At 40.1% G+C, this 27,061-nt stretch overlaps 1 protein-coding gene across 5 annotated transcripts in view; it reads right to left on the bottom strand.

Moving 5' to 3' along the window:
* Positions 1 to 27,061, bottom strand: part of FBXW11 (F-box and WD repeat domain containing 11) — a 126,137-nt gene that overhangs the window by 17,260 nt on the left and 81,816 nt on the right. For 3 of the 5 annotated variants that reach the window (XM_065905133.1, XM_065905135.1, XM_065905136.1), the window contains 6 exons: positions 23,494 to 23,556; positions 20,220 to 20,445; positions 10,835 to 11,021; positions 9,898 to 9,988; positions 2,724 to 2,861; positions 628 to 746 (listed from right to left, as the gene is read on the bottom strand). In XM_065905133.1, coding sequence (XP_065761205.1) covers positions 628 to 746; positions 2,724 to 2,861; positions 9,898 to 9,988; positions 10,835 to 11,021; positions 20,220 to 20,445; positions 23,494 to 23,556 — 824 coding nt within the window. The remainder of the gene's footprint in view (positions 1 to 627; positions 747 to 2,723; positions 2,862 to 9,897; positions 9,989 to 10,834; positions 11,022 to 20,219; positions 20,446 to 23,493; positions 23,557 to 27,061) is intronic. The other 2 variants (XM_065905134.1, XM_065905137.1) reach the window with 1 other exon arrangement.

Raw genomic sequence — 27,061 nt, 5'->3', positions numbered from 1 at the left:
ATGGCATCTGAGAACTAGAGTCTCCACTACTGGAAAAGCTACATAACATCAACAAAGTGTTGAATGATAAAAATGCAAGGCTCAAAATTAACTATATGAGTAAATTATTTGCCTTTCTGTCCTCAGTTTCCCAAAACTACACCTATATGAAAGAAGATACTATTTACCTATTTGGAAAGGTTTCTGTGAGAATTCAATAGGAAAACATCATACAAAATATCTGGCACATTATTTGGCACATTATTAAAAGTGCTGCAAATAACTGCCTCCGATTCTTTCTAGTATCCATAGGTTACTACCCATCACACTCCTAAAACAGCCTGCCTCCTTCCTCTACCCTCTGGAGCATGGTCTCCGGGGGAAAGCTAGCTTGATACGAGGTAATGAGCTTTTATAGGAAAGCAGGCTGCCATCTCTGTAAAGTATGGGAATGGGAATAGGACCTACTTAACAGAGTCAGCTTTCCTGTCTACTTTGCTCTAATGTAGCTACACCAAAAGTGGTTTTTAAATAGAGCATACAAAAACATATACAGGGTATGTGTGTGCTTTACTGCAGAAGAGGGTATAAGCCTCAATCTCCTCATGGAAGCTTTACAAGTTCAGACTAGGGAAGCCAGATTCTCACCTCACTGTGGAGTCTGAAGAGCCAGTCACAATGACACGTTCATCATACTGGAGACAAAGGACAGAGCCAGTGTGGCCCGTTAACACTTTCAAACATTCCAAGCTGGTTTTATCCCAAATCTATTGAGACAAGATCAACCACAAACAGCAATTTAGTATATCACATTCTGATAAATGTTTTTATCTCACCTTATTTTCTGAATCATAAAACAAAACAAAGCTGTGTTCCAGTAAATAAGAGCAATAAACATCAAACAGGTGGTAAATGACAAGAGGGGAAGAGGCAATATTGAACAACTTCCAGAACAGATGTACTTTTTGTTTACTTTATACCCGTAACTACTGTGTCCATTATACTTAACAGCCTTATAAAGAGAATTTTTAAATAAACTCTGTGAAAAGAGTTGGCTCACCCCCTGGAAAACAATATGACAGTATCTATTAAGAGTCTTTAAAAACGCATACCCTTTAACCCATTACATTTGTTTACAAAAATTTTTAAATGAAAAATGTTCAGCATTTTACAAAAAATTTCACAGTAAATTATGGAGAGTTTTTAATGAGAAAATACACTGCTTTATTAAGTTATGTTTTTCGAAACTAAAAGTCTGACATAAACACTATGTATGTTTTAAAGCAAAGATTAAAAGGAAGTAAAATGGTGACAGTTGGCTCTATACTCTGAGTGTTGTTTTTCTCCCTTCTTTTGATCTTTCCAGTGATTTCCAAGTTTTCAAGACTGTCCACAAATAATGGGGAAGATGGGAAGTGATTTTCTTCGAAGACTGTATTGTTAAAAACAGATTCTGTAGACCTTTTTCTTGGGGCTTCCCTGGTGGTTCAGATTGTAAAAGAATCTGCCTACAATGCAGGAGACCTGGGTTCAATTCCTGGGTCAGGAAGATCTCCTGGAAAAGGGAATGTCTACCCACTTCCTTGCCTGGGGAATTCCATGGATGGAAGAGCCTGGCGGGCTACAATCCATGAGGTCACAAAGAGTCAGACACAACTGAGTGACTGACTAGCACTTTCACCTCTTTCTTCCCTTGTAAAAATATTATAATAATTTGCAGTGTTCCTAAAGTTGACTACAAATGGCCAATGCAAATTATGATAGTATGTTCTCACAAAAAAACATGCATGCATATATTTATAGTGGCTGTATTCGTAATTGTGAAAAACTATAAACACAAATGTCCTTCAGTAGGCAAATGGATAAACACACTGTGGTGTAACCATAAAAAGGAATGCTACTCAGCAATAATAAGGAATCAACTATTGTTAAATGCAACAATGTAGCAGAATCTCAAATGCACAATGCCAAGTATAAAAACCTAGACTCAAAAGGTTTTACTGTGAATCCATTTACAGGACATTCTCAAGAAGGCAAAATTATAGGGACAGAAAAAAAAAAAAAAGACCAGTAGTTGTCAGCACCTGAGGAACAAAATAGGTAAACACAAAGAAGCAGGACAAAGAATCTGGGGGATGGCAGAACTGTTCTGGATCCTGGTTACTGTTAGGGTTGCACAACTATCTGTGCTTATCAAAACTCACAGAACTTTACACCAAAAGAGCATATGTAAATTATAACCAAAAGTTAAAAAAAATCACACATTTTCTTAAATATGAGAAAATAAGCTACAAACAACATGAAAAAAAATGTTAGAGCCATTAAACATTAAACACAAAGAAATGATCCAGTTTATCTACTATTGAAAAGTGAATAAAAACAATACAAATTGCTGTATCATTCTTTTGTGTTCTCAACTTAGCCTTTCACAGAAACCATAAAAGGTAATGACTCTTGATTTATGTGCAAGTTAGCAACACTTTCACCAGTTAGCAAAGTAACCAAGAGCCCTGTGATACTGAGATATTCTCTACTTGCACCTAAATACAGAATACAGAAAGTGAATGTGCTTTGGAAAGGGAAAGAAGTGAGAGGATCCAGGGGTCTAGTGTTAGTAGAGAGCAGACAGCTGCCAAGATTGAGTGAAACAGATAAAAACCAATCAGGAAGAAATGGAGAGACTGTTGCATCTAGTGTTTAACATGTAACCACAGTTCTGAAAATAACAAAGTGCAGTCATTCACCTTAATAGAATTGTCTCGCAGGCCGCTGATGATCTTCTCGTCGTCGTACTGTAAGCAGTAGACGCCTTTGCTGTTCTCAGAGCGGCACTGGATCCGCTGCAGATTGTGCCTCCCACACCGCCAGTTAGACTCTATAGTCTGGAGGCAGAAAGGAGGCGACAGATGAGCGTCCGTGAATCAGCTGCTCTACCAGGGTGCAGCCTTTGGCATTTCAGGAATAGCACACCCCGGATACTCCATCTTGGTCTGATAGCTGTCTGTGGATAGGAATTAAACTCTTTTCCAAGTAAGACATTAGCCCAACAATATTTTTCCTCAAACGTTCACTGCCCATCTGGCAACTATCATAAGGATTTCCAATGAGTGTGGGTTGGGTTTGGAAAAAATGGCCTAGATACAATTCAATATGCTTAAACAATGCTATCTGCACCCAAAACATACAAACAAATAGTAACTCATTGGATCATTCTTTAATGCCAATTAAAATATTTGGCAGAAGACCACCACTAACATAAGTATATACTAACAACCTGTGTATCTATGCAAAACACTGATTGTCTTGATCAGTGAGAAAAATACACTGACAACTACCATATGCCAACTACTACAGAAAGAATTTTGTCACCCATTTCTAATCTTCCACCAGACTAAAGCTCCTTCAGAGAAAGAACGGCACATTCCAGTCCTGATTTTCATTCTTTCACCATCCATACAACACTTACTGAGATGGTGTATACTCCAGGTACTGACAGTGCCAGGCATGGGGATGAAAAGATTGATAGGAAGCATAGCACTTTCAAAGGATGCAACTGCAATCCCCAGGCACAGAGGGGCTGGGACTGGGTACACACTAAATCATGTTTATTTGATTCAATGATCCATGCATTAACCTTGCAAGGAAGTTCTCATTACTTCCCTTTTCCAAACAAGGGAACGGAGTTTAACTTGCCTGGGGCCACAAAACTAGTAACTGGGTGAGCTGGAAATCACACCCAGTTCCTTCCTGACTCTGAGCCTATGGTTCTTCTTTTAAAATATGCAGTGTCCACAAAGTATACAGGCAATGAACACAGAACTTAGAAAGATCAGTAACAACTCCACATAAAATATCAGTGTCAAATGAGTGATTAAAAACTCTAAGTGTTGCAGGACTTAAAGGGTCTTATACAGTGCTATGGCCTGAGACGAGTGGGCAAAGTTTAATGAGGAGGCGGGTCATGCCCAGAACACTAGACCTATCTCTGGTAGTGGATGTCAGGGATCTTCAGGATCAAAAGACAATGTTTCCACTAAAGACAACCAAAGTATAAATTCCTGATTCTCAAAATTAGGGGACAATAGGGACTACAATAATTGGTTATACTAGTTCAAAAGACGTATCTGAGTAGTTAAAAGCTTAATTAATTGCTTAAGTGAAGAAAGGAGATAAATCTCATCTTTATTCACAAACTTAAGCACTTAATTACTGGCTCTTTCGACATCTAACGAACCACATTTCTTATTTTGAAGGCAACAAGCTTCTGTATGCTCTAAAATGTTATAATTTACTGAATGTTATATGCCAGGTACCATGCTTCCATAATACTATGCCATGTGTTTTATACAGCTTATAATATTCATTTGATCATCATGACTCTGAAGCCAAAATTACTGTTCTCATTTTACGGAAAAAGAAATTGAGGAATGGAGATACTGATACATATATACTTAAAAAGAAAATGCCTTCTCATTTTTGGCCTCGGTACTTAGCACAGGAAGCCTGGAAATAAATGCCCTGTTCTCAAAGAGTTCCCATACATGGCCTCGAGAGAGGGCAGATCACATATTTCCAACAACCAGGGGGATGCAAAGAGGTGCCATGGAGGTCCCAAGAGTGAGAAACAGCTCATCTATCCATCTGCTACCAAATCAGAGCTTCTTAGCCATCATCATCATCTCTAGTGCATCTATAAAATGTCAGACATAAAGCCACATTTCAAAAACAAAAAAACGAAACAAAAATTTACTCCACTGTGGCTACTGCTATCAAGGCAGACAAAAGATCTGTATAAGCAACTTTATAAAAAGGGATCCAGACTATAAAGAATCTCTGAAATTGAACTCAGTGCTGGGAACCATTTAGAGAAATGCTATATTTTTAGAGAGTGAATGAGCCACTTCGGCATGCTAAGCACACCAGGAAAATTCTGACTTAAGAGGCAGATCTACTGGTAAGAAGTCTTATTCATGACCAATGACTCCTGGCAGTGGTTACCAGTGTTCAGGCTACACTCTAGGGGCCCAGAAAGTTGCTACTGAATGTGACACCATATAAACCCAAAGTATTCCAAAGATGAATACATAACCTGTCTTCTCAATATATATGGCATTATTTTAAAATTCAAATCACCATTTTTAGTTTTAAAACATACACAATTGCTTTAAAATATTATTGAATCAGTAAATAGCCTTGCTACCCTATATTTCAATGAATAGAAAAAGCACTTTTACTATCACTATTTTTTGGGGAGGGGGGGATTATTTTTTAACTTTGATATGGGAATCCTCAAACTAAAAAGAATTTCCTACATGCCCTCCCACTACTCTAAAATGTTTTCTAGAACCCAGTGACTGGGTTATAAACTATTACTGTACCTAAGGCCCCAAGGACACAGTGGAGAGAAGCTGGGTAAGGCAGCACATCAGCCTGCGGCTCCCCCATCCCCTGAGATGTCTGGACAAAGAACACTACCCAACACAAAGGGCCAAGCCAGACCTGTAGCTCCAACTCTCAAACAAGAGCCAGAGGCCAGAATCTCTCAAAAGCTCCGCTAGATAATAAATAGGCTTTCATTCTAAGTCAAGCAGATGTTAGGAAATGGCTTAGCTTCTCAAACTGAGGAGGAGTCTAATTTTCTAGAATATATTTCCAAACTTTAAAAGAAAAAGCTTACCAAATAATTTTTGATGGTCATTTTAGGAAGTTCCCATCTAGGGCTAATTTTAAAAATTATTAGGTTCCCGAATCCCCAAACAAAAGCAGCCTGTTTCAAAATGCCAGGACAGGGACACTAAACCAGACCTGGCAGCTGACTGCTTTGTTACACTCCAACCCTGTGTAACTCCTAAGACCTCACTCTTCTCAGTTCTCAAGGCCACCCACAAAAGAAAGCAGCACTTCCTGCTGACTGTGCCTGCCCAAAATACTACCTACCACTATATTTGACGACCTCAACTCTTATTAGAATGCTTATACAAGCCAGGTCTTTTTCAGAGAAAAATAGACCTTTTAAAATGGAAGGCAGCCCATTGTGGCAGAAAATACCTAGGTCAATTAGCAGTTTTGGCAAATGATTTGGGACTATTTGAGTTGCAGTTTTTCCTCCTCTGTAAAAATGAAAACTATGTACTTTCTCAAATCTACTGGAAGGATCAAATGAGATTACGTGTGTAAAGTGTTTATCACAGTGCCTACAAATGGCAACAGTGATGCTCTTCCTCCTTTGTAGAAACCAATGACCAAAAGGAGTAGGCGGCGACCAGAAAAAATCTCACCAGTTGCCAGGAACTGCTGTCTCGGTCTAGGTTGATCTTCAATGCTGATCAGCCTGAGTCCTCCCCAACCATTCCCAGGAAGGGGCTCAGCCTTCAAATGCAATTCAACAATTACCTTAATGTCAGCAGCAGGAATACAGGGCATACACAGGTGCACCTTTTTAATGATGCAGATACCTGCCTTTCACTTGGACATCATGTGGTACGGCTACCGGAGAGGAATATTTCATGTTTTTGAGAACTTTTAAAATCCCCTTACCCTGTGCAAATTTTCAGAATAACTGGGAAAGTAGCCATGATACATGGAGTATACAGCAGCATTTAAATTGGCAACAGAGTGAAAACAGATGTCTGAGTACGAAGGAATAACATTATTTTTAGAAGCCTAAACACAACTGGGTGGGTGGGCAAGTTTCGGCATTTTCTGGTTAGGACAATGTTAATATCAAGTCTGCAAACCACAAAAAAAGCTCCCCACTTTCCCTGAATAAAATGTGGTTTATTAAAAGGTGTGATACAACACACCATCATTTCACCAGTGGTCTGTTCCAAGGAGAGGGCTTCAAAGGCTTTAATCCAGAGAATAAAAAAAAAAGAAAAGGAAAAAGGCATTCTACATGAAAGAGTGTCACTACTCCGAGATGGCAGCGAGAAAAATCCAAGTTCAGGACATGAGAATTCTGACTGACTGAGCCTACTATAACAGCTCTCATCTCCCCGTCGGGGAACCCCTGAGGGCATGGGAGGACAAAAGGGGCAAAGCAGGACAGAAGGGTTCTGGACTGAGAATCTTGGTTCTGACAACGTGAGAAATGAATTAAATCACTGTGGCAAAGTGCCTAAGAGTAAGCTCACTATTAATAATGATGATGAGGGTAACAATTAAGACTCTAGAAAGCAATGGGAATATGGTTGTTTCTTTCAGGACTGTGCCTCAGGTTTTCCAGGAATGCCTTCTCAATTCAGAGGAACTCTAAACTCTCTCCCTCCCACCCTACCCCTTACCCTCTTCCCCTCTACCCCTGTGTATATATGTGTGTTTTTGTGTGTGTGCATGTGTGTGGCAAGAATACCCATGAGAGATGAACCTTTGCAGAAAGCTAAGAATTCTTATTCTCTCCAGGCTTCATTTCTTATATTTTCATTTCCTGAATAATAAGGCTTGGCTACACTAAGCCAGGTTCCCTACTCTTCTTAAAAATCAGCCAATTCCTCTTGGGTCAGTGTGGAAGGGCAAGGTCATCTGCTTGTCAGAGCCAAATATGGTAATGCACAGATGACAGGAGCCAGCACATGAACTAGAATTGTCAAAGTAGAGCTAGGAGGAGAGAAAGCAAAAGGTGCTGTGAACCAGCAACCTTGCAGAGCATATGGGAAAAAGCACAGACTCTAAGTCTGTGTGTGGTATCTTGTAAGAATTAAAAGCAATCAATAATCTATGTAAGTCACACAACACAGTTCATGAGTATACTGCAAGGGCTCAGAAGAGGGTACCTGTAATTACTATAGTTTGCTTGTGAGGACTTCACACCAGCCACATGGTAACAGCCAAGCCTATGAGTCTCCCATTTGTTTGATCCATGGACCACTGAGACAACTATTTACTTTGTGTGTCCACCCAGGAGAAGATAAAACACACAAAAGAGAAGTAAAGAACTCTATTTTGATGAAGTACCAGTGATCTCTAACGTAAAAAAAGCTGTATTGAGTGCAGAAGAATGTAAGGTTGATCACAGACTCAACTACCCACTAGCCGTGTGATCATAGGCAAGCTATTTAATCTGGGTAAGCCTCAGATTCCTCAACTTTAAATCAGGACAGGGCTTACCTTTCAAGTCTTGTCCAGAATGTAAAATGAGAAAATGCATTATAAAATGCTTAAAGTATCTATGACAAGTAATCACTCCATACGTAGTACATTATTTTTATTATTATTACCATGAGTCAATGTACCAAAGTATGAAACACAACCGTTACACTGAGAGATCTAGCCCACAAGAATCTGGAGGAGACTCTTGTGGCCTACCAGTGGGTTTTCGTCAACCACACTCTAAGAACCACTGGGTAGACCACCGTGATGCAGAGGCTTTGTGTCAAACGGGGTTTTGCCCTATAGCTTTGTTTTCCCTCACATCTGCCTCCTCCACTAACTTTAAAACATTATTTCAACCTGAAGAAATGGTTATGTGAGGTGGTGTCACATACTGTCATGCCTCAGAAAACTGAACTCATACTGTCGGTTATGATAGTACTCATGGGAATTAAAATAATCTATGTCACCAAATCTTCAACCTGATCAAAGTCCTTGCAGAGTTCCTATTAATGATTGATCTTAGAAATCATGCTTCTTATAATAAAGGACTTGCTAAATATTATTCAAGGAAATTTGGAGATATGTTATAAAGAATAGTTTGAAGGAAAAAAATTAAAAGTAATATAGTTTTTAAGATAAATGCATAAGCAGTCTTAGTAAAACTGCATAGGGTAAAAGACAATCCCTCTCACCTGAAACACACACACCAATTTAAGGTCCAAGTTAACACTATATCTCAGTTACTAACACAGTTGGAGCAATTTATTCTAAGCTTTGAACTGTCAATAAATCAGTTAGTTCCTAAATTTTAGGATTTGTCTGGCAAAAGCTTTAACTCACTTAAAGCTTTTACTTCCCTAAAAGGTTACTTTAGAGCTCATTTAAGGGAACAGAATACTCAAGACAACAGCTTGCACTTGAAATAATGATATTCCAGTCACATTCAGATTTACCATTAACCAAACAGTTCCATTAGTTCACATCACATCTGCCTTAAAAAGAAGTGGGCGGCTACAAAAAGCACGTGTTTCTCTATTAATGAATTTTGGTACAATAACTTTTATGTCCATCACCTGGGGGTGAGGATTACTTCACGTTTGGGAAGCCGAGTATAACTTTATGCGTGATACAACACTGCCTAGCAAAAGGTGAACTGTTTTTTGCCAAGGAGGAAATACTGAAGTAACCAGGACCCGCCAAGAACACATGTGAAAGAGTTAATGAGAAATGCCTGTGCATGTCTTTTCTGTTCAAGGAAAAGGGCTAAATAATAAAACCGAACTAATTAGAACACATGAGCAATATCAAACATCTCCAATGTCTCTCATCAAGTTCACAGAGTTTTACTGGTCTGGGGAAGTTGCACTCAAATCCAAAACGGTCCACGAGTGTAATTTGCTCTATAAAAACCACTTCACTATTGCTTAGAATCATATTTGAGCCCTTTTAATGGAAAAGTGTGGGAAATCTATAGAAGAAACTGAGGCTGTGCTTCTCTAGTTCTCTCGAGGCGGCTCAAAAACGGGAAACTATGTTTACCTGGAAAACGTAAAACTATGTTTACCTTGGAAATTTTATCAAATTAAAAAGGTAATTTTGGATTAAGGTTTCAATTAACTGGCAGTCTTGCAAAAGCATTTCACATTTTAGAAAAGTCAGACTTTTTCTTTCCCCCCACAAAAAGGCACTATCCACTCTGAAGAACAGCTGCAGGTTACACATTGTAACATATCTGCTCTAACACTTCACCTTAAAAAAAGATCTATTCTATGATTTTTAGATCAACTGAACACTAAGCCCACAAAAAAAGATAAATCATAAAATTACCTCTATATCCTGGATAATCTTTGGGTATAATGACCTATAAAATGAATTGGGAGGGCCATCTGTTGGTCTGTTTTTAAACAGGTACTGATCCCTGGCAAATAAAAACAAACAGATGTTACATATTTGCACATAAAAGGGTGAATTTTATTTAAACATGGTGCTTACAAAGTTCTATCTTTCAAGTCTTTGATTTGCATTGAGCTTTAACAGTTCAAAAGCAGGATTTCTGACAATTAAATGTACATGTCTGATATAAGTTCAACTTGCAGTTCTTTACATGATCCTAACTTTTTATTTTCTGAATACCCAACACAATAATCTAGCCTTTCATTCTACAGTTCAATGAAAACTGCTAATGTAGTTTTGTGAAAAATCTAACTTAGTACATATCAAATTTCTTCCTATAAAGAAAACATAGCCCGAGCCACCATTCACATCACCGCCTGTGTGTCCTAGCTGTGGCACTCTTTCTCTTTGCTAACTGGCCAGGCTGCTGACATGTACAGAGTGATAAAGCCATGTTTCAGAGACGATGGGTTGTCTCTGAAAAATCCTGCCTGTTGTATACCTCCCGTCTTGAACCAGGATCAATATCTAACAGCTGACTCTCCCTTTTCCGTATCTATCTCTTGGTAATGGTATCAACACCTAAGGAAAATGTGAAAGGAAAAGCATAAACATGTAGCTTTGAAAAGTCAAACTGTACATCAAAATACATCCAACAGTTAGTAAATATAAAGGAAATTTGCATTTCAGAAGAGGTTATTCTAACAGCTTTAACTTTCCTCCTCTCAACTCTTGACCATGCATCTTTCTCCACTTGTTTAAAATAGGCCAACACATTAAGCCAGTATTTATAACTACATTTTTTAGTACTCAAACTGACCCTAGGTCAAAGAAACTGTCTTTCAAGGGAACAAGCAACCTGAATACTTACCACCCTCTTCTTTCTGAAAGTCCCTTCCACAGAGGATCAGTGCGCACCATTCGTTCAATCAACTTCTTCCAAAGCATTCCTTCAGAGATCACTCGCTGCCATTCTTTACACACCAGCTCTGCTGCACACAGAGACCTGGCGTCCAGGTAGGAAAGAATGTTTTCTGCTATGTGATCTAAGCCTTGCTCTACAAAATACAAAAAGCAATGAAGGAATAGAAAGGGAGATAGAAATGTACCAGCTACCATTTCCTTAAAGATAAGAGGATAAAGAAATCCTGAGCCAGGAAACATACTTGAGTAATATCAAAAGTTCTGCAGATACACGTGTACATGAGTACCGAAACATACACACTTGTTTTTGGTTCTGATTTTTTAAGAAAAAGCAACTGATGGTATCAGTTCCTGCATGTGAAAGTCAACCCTGGGCAGTTCTATATTTGTCAGATGTTATAACAAAATATTTCTTTTCATTTTCTTTTACAGAACTTTATGGGGCAATGACACCCCAAATTTTACAGATGAGGCAGAGAGAGGTAAAAGGATTCACAGTTTCACAACTAGAGGATAGTGAAGCCAAGAGTGGCACTCGGATCTCTTCCTCCCAAGTTTGTATTCTTTCCCCTTTGATTTACTGCTTTTTGTAACACATTATCCCATTAATCCATGACCTGTGTGAATCCTCTAGGGCTAAGGAGACAAAAAGGTGGAACACTAACTTATATGAAAAAGCTTATGAAAAAAACACAACAATCCAAGAATTAAGTCAAGAGTACTTAGTTGTACTTCTGTCAATCATTTTTCTCCATCTCTTTCTTACGCAGGTAAAATCCTCAAAACCATGAACCACACCCTAAAAACCTCAGGAGGTTTAATCCTACACAATGCGAGTATCCTTTCAAAGACAACCAAGATTCAGCCTTTGCCTGATGTCCAAAGGTAAGACGATCCCCATGGCCAACACCTACACACTCCCATCCTGTGGTTCTGGACATGTCCTTCTGCAGCTACCAGAAATAAAGCTATCCCCAGGTCTCCTCTGTGTTGCAGAGGGAACACTAAACATACAGTTAGAAAACTCCAATTTCAAGTCTAGGTTCACCACCAAGAAGTTCTACGCCATGAAAGTAACACTTAAACAATACTGAAGCATCCCGGCCCCTTGTTTCACTACCATCTAACATGGCAGTGGCCAGTGACTATCCTTTCTCATTACCTGCATGAATCAACAAAGCTTCATGACAAGACTTTAAAGATAACAGCATCATTCAAGGTTAATATTTTCTTTTCTCATGATAAACAGAAGCAGTATAGTCACACTAACTTGACAGGGTCTAGGTAAATCATTAAACTTTCAGAGCCTCCATTTCCTCATCTGTATAAAATGAGGATAATAATTTGCCTTATTTTGATAATATAACAAGATGATGTATAAAAAAATGCTTTACAAACTAAGGTTTTCTCCCACTCTTGAGTACTTACACTGTTGATTATGGTTTACAGACCCTTCATATACTAGTTCCACTCTACACTGGATCTAATACTCAAGTTATGATCTGATAATGAAAAATAACTACATTGGGGTCACATATTTTCTTGTGCATATCATTATATTAGAGATAAGGCAATCAAAAGATTACACTGCATTCATCTAACAGCCATATCACAGTAGACTCCTAAGATGTTAGTAAGATGAACTGAAACCTTAGGCATCTCCCCATAAAATGTCTATTAAAAACAATTTCCCCTAATTCTGCATTGGTATGGCTAGGTTAAAAGGGGAGGGCAGCTTCACACAGAAGTCTACAGTTATCCTCACTATAGTTCACTTTCAAAGCTTTATCTGACCCTTGAATGTGCCTCTACAATTCTGATTCTGTCCTCCAGAAGTGTGGACATTCCACACCGGATCTGCATGATGCACAAATGTAGTAAGTCTTATTCCAAGCTGTTGGCAAACATGCTAAATGGCTCAGAACCAAGGACAGCACCCATGATTCTATATTTCCCTTCAGGCTATTATACATCCATGCACTAAATACAAGGTACCAACCCTGAGCCACCAGTTCTATAATTATCTGGACTGTATACTATTTTCCAGCCCACGTCTCTCTATTCGGTCCTCAAAGATACTTGGAGAAACTGCCCCATGAAGACACTGCCATCTTTACATTATCAGGTGAATTTGATGTGGTTACTCTTTGTGTTCCCTTGCTGGTGCTTACTACATAAAGTTGGCATTGCAATTTTTTGTTTACCAGTTGGCTCTACCTGCTTTGTGTCCCTTTTAAACATACACAACCCATGTTCACTTTGGAAAAACTCTGCCTATAAGAAAATATCTTTAAATCCCCAAACCTCACCGCTCAAGAGATAATGACCTTTGACATTCTGTACATTATATCCTTCTAGGCTTACACAAAACTACAGTCTTTTCAACAGCGAATTAACTTTTGATAACCCATTTGAGACTTCGGCCAGAATGAAATATCAAATTCAACAGCCAGTATCTCCCAAATACACCGTCTCTGGTTCTCTAGTTCTTAAAAACCAGGACATTGGCTCATCAATCATCTCTGGGTACTATCACACAGGAGACGACCAGACACAGCTGTACAAGGAATACATGCGCAAGCGTACCCGGCAGCTCTGCCTACTGGTCTGCAACTATTTCTCAGTGTTTCTCACCTCCGGCTCTGTCACTATCCTGGCACACAACATCTCCAGGTCTGCTTGTTGCAGGGGCTGTGTGTTTCCTAAGCATCTTCCTTCTTTCCTGGGCAACTTTCCTACCCTTCTAGTTTTAAAGCCATGGTTCTTAGTGGTGAGGGAAACAAGGACAAGTTAAATGAGGAGTGAAAATATGCTGTTTCTTCCCATCACCACTTCACCATCTATTCCAAGTACACTATCCCTTCATTCTTCTCATTCTTGCTCCAAATAGTGGATTATTTTATTCTGTTTTTAACTCTCCCAAATTATGTAACCATTTTGGGCAATTTCACACTATTCAAGGCTTGGACTTTTTGATAACATTCTCAAAGATTCAGGCTACCATTCTGTGTATCTCCAGTCCCCTTTCTTCCATCTGAGTGTATTTAAAATGAGGGAAATTCATGGATAATCACATGAGGTTCTACTTGTGCCTCTCCACTGACAAGATTGACAAATTATTAATCCTAACTTCAAATTTCAGAATCTCTCTACCCTCTTTGATCATATTTACTTTTACCGTCTCAACCATGGCATAATAAACTTAGCTCTTCTCAATTTTCCTAATTCTGGGGTACTTATCTGACTATCTTCTAGTTTCTACACTTAACATTAGCACACAGTCACTTGCCAAGGTTTATGTTAATTCCAATTATTAACCAAACTCTGCTAACTGGTTATAAACACACCCCTAACCAACACCCCTCTCAAATCCTCTGCTGAGAGAGAAAACAAATAGATAAGAATACATTATATGGCTGTCTTTTCAGGCCTCAATGGCTGCCACATCCCCATGGTCTGTATATTAACTGGGAAAGCTGAATCCAAACTTTCCACCTGGTTGGGTGGTCTGTGAGCTGGTTCTAGAAAGCCTGTGCAGTTATACTTGACTCATTTAGGGTTGGTGATTTGAGAAACAATAGTAGCAAAAATAAATTTCTGAATATTCTCCCCATCAACTGAGTCAGAATATGTAGGTGGTGGACCCAGGAATCTATCTTCTTAAGAATTCAGTTCAGCTTAGTCGTTCAGTTGTGTCTGACTCTTTGCGACCCCATGGACTGCAGCACGCCAGGCCTCCCTGTCCATCACCAACTCCCGGAGCTTGCTCAAACTCATGTCCATTGACTCGGTGATGCCATCCAACCATCTCATCCTCTGTCGTTCCCTTCCCGTCCTGCATTCAATCTTTCCCAGCATCAGGGTCTTTTCCAATGAGTCATTTCTTAAGAATTACCAAAGATAATTCCTACAAGCTGGGAACTTCTGCTTTATAGCAACAATATCCATTTTAGTCCTCACTGATGTTCCGCCACCTATGCGCGATCAGCAAGATTCTGCATAAGGAAACTCATTAGACACACCTCCTACTCTTTCAAATGCCACTGGTCCAATCTAGAATAGCTCAGTAAAATCTGGGGGATTTATTTCCTTTTGTCAATACTTTAAATTCACTCCATCTTTCCAGGGTGCAGCATGTTTCAGTCTCTTGGAAAATGTACTGGTTATAGAGCCATATAACCTCGTGGAAGCAAATCAGTTTTCCTTTTTGGATCTCAGTCATCCATAAGAGTAATATTAAACACTTAAAATGGATTATCTCCTATAACCGACATGATAACCCTCTGAGATAGGCTATCAATCGCCTCATTTTATATAGAAGGATCTTCCTAACCCTGTTGGGAAGGTTAATAAGAATAGGTTATTCAGGAGTCACATACAGAGCAGACACTCGATAAATACCAGTCTCTCTTCTTCCCTCTTGCAGAAATTGCCTTAGCTGGTATCACTGGTTAAGGAAGCTAAGCAGTATTCCCTTCCCTTGTTATTTTCTGCAGAGAAAACATGACATACCTTCCCTGGCAATCGCTAAGTCTTCCCTAATAGCTTGGAGTAAATCTCATATTCCTTAAATACTTAAAGAACAGGAATCACACAACCTCTATTTGGGTACCTGGGAGTAGCCACTCCCAGGAGCCATGAAGACTTTATAACTTTCTGGTTTCAAGACTATTCAGAACAAAGAGGTTACTGAATAAGGTGGCCCATTTGCCTAAGCTAAAAAGTGCTCTGAGGTGTTACAACTAAGCATTTTCTTAAAGTATCAATGTCTGGCTCTCATTTACTCTATAGTGCTGAGACTCCCCCGTCTCCCACCGCACCCCCCTTCCCAAGGCAATAAGAGGACACATTATGGCCTCGGAAAATGAGTCCAGAATACTGCACACACAGTGCTGAAGAAGTGCTGCTGGTGCTAATTATACGCACCAGATGAAGGTCTGGAAATTTTTCAATAATAAATTAAAACAATTAAAAGGCAAAATTTCAAAGCTCAGTATGTAAATAACACTGCACCAAAATGAAACTCAAATGTGTAATGTCAGTTCAATGCCCTTGACTATAGCCAGTTTCAAGACAGCTGCTTAGATCATACAATTACAGAAACTTTTATTATTTTAGAAACGCATTTCAAAGAGCAGCTGCAAAGAAATTTTCTTCCCCACCCACCCCTGCTGTCCCTTCCCCCTCTCTAGTCACAAATCTAGTTGTAAAACCTGAAGTAAGAGACTTTCTTTCCTGACAGCAACAGTATGTCACTGGATTTCTTTAACTTGGAATATACTGACCTAAAGATTCAGACTATAATGAAGTAAAATAATGCTCAGGTCACAAAGTCCAACATTTTGTTATGCCAACAGAGTGGCGCACACACCTACCTAAATGATGTCAGGATGAATCAATTCGGAAATCAGTGGGTGAATAATTAAAACTTCCTGGCAATAAATCGCATTGCCCCTGGAGAAGCAGGTGTTTCCTGCCTCTCTGGACTCCCCCCCCCCGCCCTTAAACTGTCATCCTCCAACTACCTACCAGATGCCAGGCATATTATGTACATTATCTTTAATCTTCACAACATCCTATAAAGTATTAGTATTATTCCCACACTGATAAGGAAACTGAGGCTCCAAAAAGTGAGCTCACGTATTAGCTGCAGGTGCTGGGATTCAAATGGAGGGGCTGTCAGATTCAACAACCGGCCTCTCCACTCTGCATTACTGGACCTCTGGTCCTGCATCCAACCTAAAGCCTATATTCTGGTTCTTCCACAGCTCCCAAGACCGCTGATCTAATCTCTGTCCCATTTACAGTCCGTAATGGTTTATCATCCTTACTTGGGGGACAAAGGAATAAACCATGGCCACGAAGCTAAGTGTTTTTAAAATTCTTAATTGCTCAGACACCTCACCAATACTTATCATCCTTCTTGAAGTACAATCTGTCTCTACTTCAAATGGTATAAATTTTCCCTTTAACAACAGTTCTTACAAACCACAAACTTAGCCTGCAGAAATTGACATTGCAGACTAAACATTTACCATGATTTTTAAAAAAGCATATCATAATTATCACTTTTTCCACTGAACCAAAAGGAGCCAGAGACCACAAACATTTTCCATTTTCCCTATACTGACAGGTATGATATTCACAGCAAGCATTAAAAATTTAAAACTATGGACCATTTTTATAGAATTAATGGTTTTTACAATCAAAAGAAGTCTTAAGTTGACTGTCAATTTCAACAAAGTAAAAATTCAAACTCAGGATCATCTACAGTAAAAGCTAAACATCAAACTAGAATAATGATTAGTAAGTTGCTCCACACATTACTAAATCTAAGTATGAACAAACACATGAACCTGTTTCTTCCCTAAAGCTCTTTCTTGAGGCACGGTCTGTGCTCAGGAACTAATGCCAGATTTAATCCAAGTCTACTAGACAGCAACTGACACAGTCAACTTGGCCAGCCTGTCCCCAGCTATTAGATTCATATGTATGATATATACTGACACATGTATATATGTTCAGATCAAATCCTGCTAAAACAAATAGCATTTTAACAAAAATATTTCCATGTCCCAGCTAATGGTCCATTCATTTCATGTAATATTCAGGACCACAAAATTCCACTTTAAAAGAGATATGGACAGTGCCTTAAAATTTGCTGTAATGAAAACTGAATTGTATGCAATTATACTAACCATATTTATATACATAACACATGTTCATCTGTTCTGTCTCTTCTCCAACTCTGTACACTCCCCAAGAAAAGGGGTTGCCTCCGAACTACACTCTGCAAATCAAGAGAACTTCAACAGTGCCACCTCGTGGATATTCTGTAAATACAAGTTGGGTTCTCTAGTATTCTAAAATGTGTGAGAAGCAAATTATAGAGAAAAAACAAAACAATGGAAAGTAAACAAGCAAACAGAACAGATCTGCTTGAAAAGATGGAAGCACAGCTTCATTTATTTAAAAGCACTTAACAGGAACAAGTGCAGGTGTCCACCTGGGGTGACGGGAAGCTGCTGTGTAACACAGCAGTCTCAACTCAGGGCTGTGACGACCCAGAGGGTGGAGAGGGGCTGGGGAGGCTCAAACGGGGTGTACACGCATGCCGACGGCTGACTCACACTTCTGTATGGCAGAGGCCAGCACAGTGCTGTTAGGAAATCAACCTCCCGTTTAAAATAATGTGTATATATACATACAACAAAAACCACCCTGTCTTCTCCTGGTGTGAAGTGTAGCCTGGGTCAGCAGCAGAGCATGGATGCTGGGGGTTCTGGGTTCTGAACTCTACATACACAGAGGAGCTGCAGCACATGTGCATTCACCTTACTGAGATTCACCAGTATTCTCTCTCATACAATTAAAAGTATATCTCTTTCTTTCTCTTCCATGCTCTCTCTCTTTAATTAAAAGTATGAGTTACTGAAATGGATTGTAAGCCATGTAGTCCATAGTTGGGACCAGTTTAAGGAACTGTCCAGAGTAATCTTAACTGCAAGTAATTTCAGCTTTCGCACTAACTTTTGAACCAACCCCCATCATCACCACACAGTCACAATAGCCAAGATGTGTGATCTTAGGCATTTCATCCAATTTCTCTGATCCTTGGCTTCATAACCTATCTAAGGAAAAACAGCACTGAGTGGCACCCAAAGTCCCTTTCAGCAATGAAATACTGTGACTCTAGAAAAAGAGGGTTCCCAGAAATACTAGTTCAAGAAATGAGGAAAATAATGCTATTATTTTCAGCACAAAAAGAACAGTAGGGTCAAGTTTTTCTAAGCTAACTCTCAAATATCCTTAAACACTACCACTGTAGGAAGTAAACTCACAAGTTCTGAAAGAGAGATCAGAAACCAGAGCCTGCCATGTCACTTTGCAGCCCCAGGTTTCAGGCCTGGAGCCCGAGCCCAGGTCCTGTTTACTGTGGGAAATGCTTAGACTATGGAGTCGTGATGCATTGTCATGTGTGCTTGCTAAGTCACCTCAGTCGTGTCCAACTCTGCAACTCTATGGACTGTAGCCCGCCAGGTTCCTCTGTCCATGGGATTCTCCAGGCAAAGATACTGGAGTGGGTTGCCATTTCCTCCTCCAGGGCATCTTCCTGACCCAAGGATCGAACCCACATCTCTTATGTCTCCTTCACTGGCAGGCAGGTTCTTTACCACTAGTCCCACCTGGGAATGCGCTGTAAATCAATCAGGCTAAGAGAGAAGCTCCTCTTTGAGGAGCCATCCAGAAGCTCTCACAAACGGCAGGGCTGGCAGCAATGCTACTGCTCTTTCTAGGCCAATCCTGGCATGACAGCTGTTACTTCCAGGCTACCCTGACCATGTCAGAGGAGAGTGTTCTGGCCAGCATTCTCAAATTCTCTTCAAGAGTGAAACCTCCCTATTCTACCTGGACAAATTTAAAACAAAAAAATTTTAAAAAGAGGGAAAAGAATTAACAAGTGATCAAAAAAATCAAACGGGGATGAACAGGCAGAGCACAGAGGGTTTTCAGATCCGTGAAACAATTATGTAGGACACTATAATGACAGGTACATGTCATTATGTATTTGGCAAAAGCCACAGAACGGACAACATCAAGAGTGAACCTTACAAAGCATTCTGGGTGATGAGGACATGTCAAGGTAGGTTCACGTCCTGTAACAAACGTGCCGCTCTAACGTGGGACGCCGATAGTGGGGAGGCTGTGCTGGTGGTTGCTGGGGGCGGGGAGGGGGTGGTGAAAACTACTTTCTGCTGTGAACCTAAAACCGCTGTAAAAGTAGTCTATTCAAAGTAAACAACGGAGTGGGGCGCAGTGAGGAGGGGGAGACAGAGGAGGAGAAGGACACATTCAAGCAGGGGTGAGGCAGTGAGGGAGAAGATGCAGAAGTAACTTTCAAGAAAGTCACTGAGAGACACTATCAATTTCCTCAATACCTTTCTGCCATTCCCTGAATGTCACTTCAGATATAAGTGAACATCTTAGATCTGAGGACACTTTCTAAACACTGCAGGAAAAACTACAGTAAAAAATAAATACTGTATTACAAAGGCAAAATGCAGACTGTACAGCGACCACATCAAAAAATACATATAATAGCATTAATTAATATAGCAACAGCATTAAGCAGTGGTCAACACTAGACAGATGCTAAATTATAACTCCTCTTCTAGTACCACATACCAAAATACAGTGTGTATCCCAAAGAAATGCTGTCTCACGCTATATTCACTCACTCATTCACTTTGCAAACACCCACTTGGCTCCACCTAGGCTCTGGGGACGGGCATTCCTCCACTTTTCGGTTTTTTACAGACAAACACGGTTACCTGGTAAAGCGGTAATAAAGTCCCGCTGCAACATGGGCTTCAGGTAAGAGTTAATATGTCCATGCTGGTAATGACACATTCGTGAAATAAGGTGTTCCACAAACTCCACTTGATCTGATTCAGACCACTGGTCAAAATATTTAATACACAAGTCTTTTTCTTTTTGATAGTTTCCTTCTGATGGCCTCTTTCTGGAGACGATCACTGATGATGTTCCATTACTTATCTATTTTAGAAAAACAAAAGAGTAATTAGTTTGACAAGGAAAATGAATCTAAATAGTCTTCTCATCAGAAACATATTTTTGCCGTGTATTTATACTTAAAATGCCAGTTTTATCCTAAAGCCAAACTCATTCCTTTATTAATTCAGGCAATAATTAAAAATGTATCCAGAGATCATGTACTTGAATTAGTCACTAAAGTAAATGACAAAGTCAGAATTCTTTGTAAAGTTAAGTGGTGTCCTAAATTATCTTCCTCCAAAGCTTATTCCCAAACTATGTTGTTATCAGTTAACTAATGTTGGAGAAGACCATCAGAGAAAACCTGTTAAACTCGGCAAAGTGGCAACTGACTATTAATGGTTTGTTTTCCTTCCTCAGAGTTGAAAGGTAAAGCTATATGCATTTATGCAAACAGTTCTCACACTTGTGCATGCGTCAGATAACAAAGGAGTATATTAACAGAGACTGCCAGGGGCCACTCTGGAACAGAGCCTGGATGATGCTGATGCTGCCAGTCTACAGACTGCACTTCAGAGACCTCACGCTGAAAACCATTGCTCTCTGTAACAGAGAAACCAGAAAGCAATTCAAGCTAAATAGCTTTATCTTACCTAACAGCTTCAATCGCCTCTATTATTTCCAGGGCTGCTAAACTGCTGACAAAACAGCTTATAGACTTACACTCCCTCTTTCTGATCACCGACTCTGAAAGTCACCCCAGGCAAACCACATAAGCCTGAAAAGTTCCTCATCTTATTTAGTCTGTTTGTGGATATTCCACAGACTCCTATACTAATGGCTGCATCTCTCACCAAATCTACATGGCCTATGCATACAACCAGTACATTTTTAAAAAACAAACTGCATACACTGCATCTGGACAACAATATCAAAAAAAATCCAAATCCCTAGACTGAAGCCACAACTGCTTCCGATAAGGCTCAGTAACTTCCCTGTTTATAAACAAAATAACCTCAATACTTTTGTCAAACATTTGCCAGGCCATCTGTCCATCACTATTCTGACAGCCTCTTCATGTGTAACACTAGAAGGAATAACATACAAGAGAATTTTGAAAACTGAAGAATTGTATCACAAACATTCATTAGTTCCATTAGGAGCTTATCTCAGAAGTCTTACATGGGAAGAACCAAGAGCTTTTGTTATCAGTACATCCCCTAACAAAGTAGACTGAACCCATCCCAGAAAGAAAACATCCTTTGTAAATATCCAACAGAGTCTTTGACCTTCCTTGGTAAAATATTAAAAAATCCTTCCTATCTGAAGCAAGTTCTTTTGTCGACATTTAGAGGTATAAACCTGGAAGGTTTTTATCGCCCTCCTCATTTATCTCACCACTTCCTCATCTAATTTTCTCCCCTTGCAGTCTTTGGGTGATGGAGAGCTCGCTGACGCCAGGCGCCACCAGGGCGCAGCACTGAGCGGAGAGTTTTGACGCTCCTTGTTGTGGTCAAGCATTCGTCCTGAACAGGACCAAAACATCAGCATTCAAAACAGATGAAATTACAAGTATTTGCTGTGGTGAAAATCAGCTAGCACAGGAGCATCTTTGCTGCTTTTAAGCATAAGAATGTTCACCATAATGTTATAATAAAGAAAATTTAGAAAAAAACTACCCAGTTACAGGCAACTGGTTCAAGTGAATTATAATACATCTACATAAAGTACTTACTATAAAGCGGCCATTTAAAGTAAGATTTTAATAAGAAGAGAACATGTTTATGAAGTATCAGGAACAAAAGAATTTTATATAGCATATGATCACAATAATTTGCATTAAGGGGTACCCGCCAAGACAGAGTAAAGAATAAACATGAAAACGGTAAAAGTGCCTCATCTTGAGAGAGAAAGCTGTGTATTTTCTCCTTCCCCTTTTCTTCCTATATTTTTTCATAATAATTCGCCAAAAAAACTGCATTCCTAACAGGTTAAATATAAGTATGGTAACAACTAGCATTTGTGTACTGTTTTGTAGTTCACAAAACACTTTCACACTCATTATCTCACTTGATAAGCAAAAAGGTTATTATTTCATTTTCAGAAGGGTTCCTAGCCCTCTAGCCTCCCTAGAGCACTGGTATACCATTAACTAGTCTATTGAAAGACAGATGAAAAAAAGCCTGAAAATGAAAGTGTTAAGAACCACTGTGAACTGAAAAATCAATAGTAAATTAAGAGAATCCTGTTGCAAAATACCAAGGAGGGAACAGAAGTCAGTCTGCGCACAGTTCCCCCTAAAATAACAGCATGTGCTTAACTCTACAGCACATTTTCCATTTCTGTTTCTAACCACCTGCTTGGCCCAGAGAGATCTTCCTGGAATTGCACCACTTTGTTACTTTTCATCTTAAATTTGTTGGGGACACTTTATTCTTGTTAATAACTAAACTACTCCTTTGCTTCAACTCAAATGAACCCAGAGAATATTTTCTTAATTAATCATCACTGTTTTCGGACTTAGATTTGTTTTGCCTGCAACTGTATCTTCATGAAAGGAAAACTATGTGTACCACAATGGTTGATGAAAAACATCAAATCATGAAATGCACATGCTCTCCACCTCCCACCTTACCAAAAACCTGGGGGGTGGGGAGGGACACTGGCAAACTAAAACAGAGCCAGGAGAAAAGGAAACTGAATTTAAAACAAAAAGGCAAACACTAAAAAGGAAATGGGGGGCAAGGGTGGCGGTTGGGAGAGAAGGTCAGTGCATACACTGGTACGTGGCCAGGTTCCACGCTGCTGACAAAGGACACCACCACTGCCATCTGTGCTTAGACTGTAGCCCCCAAGACTGAATATCTTTGGGCTGCAGCCAACTTCACAACCTTGCTGTAAACTCCCAAATTCTTGATAATGACACCTCCCTAAGGAACAGAAGATAAATTAGGGTGGATTCTGAAACTAGCAAAGTTGCACAGAAGAAAGAAGCCCGTGACTCTTAAGTCTCACTGAGGACAGGAGCTGAGGGAGCATCTCATCTCCAGTAAGTCGGCTGCTGTCTTCTCTGTGCGCCGTCATTCCTACCTGCCAAAGAGTACTTTTCTTTGGGGACTCATCTTCATTTTGATCCTCCATAACTGAAGTGTTCTAAGGGGGGAAAAACAGGTTATTTGAATTATGCCGAGTTTTGCAAATCCTAAATAACTACACCAAAATATAATTTTGAAAACCCAAACTAGAGTGTACCAACACCAACCCAAGAGCTGTTTGACTTATGGCTAACACATGTCATTTTGGGTCAACAGGGGTGTTTTTATCCTTCATAAATTAATACAGTTAGTGGTTGGACAAAAGCAAGCATAAACCTTCTATTTATGAAGGTTGGGTATACTGAGAAAACAGGTTGAACTGAATTATGGGAAGGGGGCTGAAACTACCTCAATCATTGCTGTTACTCTTATAACTCATGGAAAGAAGCCCCAGAGACCCACTAAGTTCCTGATGATTGCACAAAACATTTACTAGAATGCCTGCTATTCAGTAACCCACCCCAGCCATCAGCAATTAGAAGTGACAAAGCCCTGGAAGCCCCCCGCCTCTTTCTTTCCTCCCTTGATAGTCCTGTTTTTTAGGAATGGCTTTGCAACCTCCCCTAGCAAGCATGGTGGGTGCCCAGTCTTTTCCCTTAAGAGGAGGATGCTGTTAGCCAGTAACAATCTGGCTTGCCTTGGGAATGCATTAGCTTTTGATTTTTGTGTTTGCTGCACAAAGAGGCACTGTGTAATTATTCTTTCTGGTGACCTAGTCGCTCAATAGATGCCCATTAACTGGAGATTATACATGATTGGATTTTCCCTTTTGAAGCTCCTACCTAATAGCTAAATGGAAACTTAATGAGAAGGGGAAGTGGGAGAGTTGTACTCTGAAAGGAAGAACAACTCATTTATGGATGGCAGTCTCTCTCTTCCCAAATCTAAAGTATATAATTTCAACTACAACATTTGTCCCATAGTATTAGTCAAAAAGATCCTGTAGATCTGTTGAAGTTAAGTGTTTACAAGACCCTGTTTACTGCCTATAGAGGATAAACCTCTCTCTTAAATTTTCCCTCTTTTTCCTTTACATTCTTCAAGTTGTAAAATGTTAAAAGACACATACAGTATTTCCAAACAATCCATCTGAAAACACCCAATGTAGGTGGTGGCAGAAGAATCACCGTGTGACACCAGTGATCGGCAGGTCTCACAGCAGGATCTGATTAGAGATGTAGAAAGGTGAAGCAGGAAAGTCAAAGGCTTTGGAAGTAGAGAGAGAGGCAGAATGTAGGGAGGGAGGGAGGGAGGGTGTGTGTGTGTGTGTGTGTCTGTGAGAGAGAGAGAGAGAAATCCTGAGCAGGCTGTTCCATGCACAGACAAAAACAAACCACGCAAAGCCATGGGGACCGAGAGCACAGTACAGTGGCTGGTGTCTAACGGGTGTTCAAAGCTGCTCACACCCTGCTACTTTCCCTTAAGTGTTATCTTCTCACGATTTTCTGACCTCAGACTCTGAAAGAAAGATTCCAGATGCTTGCCTGATAGGGAGAAGCCACTGGCTTCCTCGGTAAAACCTCACAGCACACCAAGGCCTGCAGTGCAGGGCTCCGTATGTTCATGTTGACCGTGAGTCAGAAAGGAAGGCAGTGTGTCCAAGCATCCCAAGCAGGTCTAGAGTGGTGGCAGTAATAAACGAGCCTGAAAGGCGAAAGCGGGATGAAGAATATGGGAACAGAAGTAGTATTCCTCTCTCCAAATATTTCCCTCTTGCTGCCATCTTGGAGGAATGGATTAATAAAGGTGGCAGGTTTCCACAGTGGAACAGAGAAAGTGGAAACAGCGGGAAAGCGGGAACAGCGTCTCAGTATACCGCTGGGGTGTGACTGGTAGTTAAAAGGCATGGCAACGCGCAACATCTCAAGTGTCCTGGGTTCTGAGAGAGCGGCAAGAAGAAACATGCAGAGGTGAGCATGCCAAGTGGAGGGTGGATGGAAAAAGATGTGCAGTGTCTTGAACTCAAAACTTTAAAAATATGGGAGCCTAAATCCGCCAGAGCTATTCTGACATAAGCTACCTCAGTACTTTCTTCACTCAAGGAGGAAACAAAAAGACAGGCAGACTATACAAGAAGCAACTGTCTTTCCAGTCAGAAAATTTAATTCTTCCTTTCAGTCATTCCAAAACAGAGAAATAGTGTTTATCTACAGAGTTAAGAAGGAAACTCCCACCCCTCATAAAAATAGCAACTATTCTCTTAACGCTTGACAAAAGTGGATAAAGACATACATACAATTTAGTAAAACTGTATTTAAGAGAGTACTGTGGGGGCTAGAATACATATTTTTTCAATTTCTCTTATAAAGTCTTCAGGAAAAGATGTCAAAGGGAAAAATGCTGCAACACTGATCACAGGATCCTTTCCAAAGAGTCGTCCAGATGATACAAGAGATGCTCAGAGTAAAAAGGGTCCTGGGGTCTAATGAAGCTTGAGAAACCCTGCAAGCTCCTGTGCACGCTCTCCCCACGCTACCACCTTCTTCTTCCTCCCTTCCCACCCCCAACACAGACACACACACACACACACACACACACAAGGCACTTCACTACGATGCTAAAGTGCGTGTTAGTCACTCAGTCATGTCCAACTCTGCAACCGCATGAGTCCTCTGCCCATGGGATTCACCAAGGCAAGATTACTGGAGTGGGTTGCCATTTCCTTCTCCAAAGATATTAAAGGCTCTGTAACATCTCACAATTTAAAAAATCAGATTAGATTAGTTTACTCCAGCTCTCCCTAATTTACTGGATATGGCCACCCACCTCCCTGCTCCGCTTTACAATCTCTAACCAAGAGCTCCGCGCACTGGTAAACCCTGGACTGGGTCGGTAGCATGACATGACTCCTTCCTCCTCCCGCTTCACCACACACAGACTCTGGGAGACAAAGGAAATGACCGCTTTTGGTAAACACTATATATACCTTTCCTAGTCCCCATTATCATTTGCCACCTGCTATATGTAGGAATAAAAATGGGTGGCAAGAATAGAATTTTCTCAGAGCCACAGGTATTTTTTTCTTTTTTAATCACTTTGACTTTTATTTCTTAAAGGTTTAGTTAATGAAAGGTCACGAGTGCAAGGGTGGAGTAAGAACAAACAATGAGCCTTCCTTCCAGGAGAAAAGAAAGGTGGCTTCCTACATCCCAACCCTCATAGTAAACCATGAGGTAAGCCAATCTGAGACTTGAAATCCTCTCTAAGCCTCCGACACTTCTGGGAAAGGATTGTTCTTGGAAATACCAACATGGCTTAATCACTTCCTACCTTCTCATCATCATCTCTTTCCTCCTACACCTACTAAGAAGCACCACATGCATATAAAACACATAGCCCTTCCTACTACCAACAGAAGATAAAATCTAGCGAGAAGCAGCTAGACTCTAAGGCAGATCAACCTTAGTTCTAGTGACATTTGGAGCCAAATTAATTTCCTGTTTGGGGGAGGGGGGGGGCTGTCATGTACAATAAAGGATGTTAAGTAGCATTCCTGGCTTCTCCCACTAGAGGCCAGTAGCAAACCCCTCCCAGCCCTAACTGTGATAGCCCGCAAGCATCTC

The sequence above is a fragment of the Muntiacus reevesi genome, chromosome 14 (genome assembly GCF_963930625.1).
Source record: "Muntiacus reevesi chromosome 14, mMunRee1.1, whole genome shotgun sequence".
NCBI lineage: Eukaryota > Metazoa > Chordata > Mammalia > Artiodactyla > Cervidae > Muntiacus > Muntiacus reevesi.
This window is presented reverse-complemented; position numbering and strand designations above follow the sequence as displayed.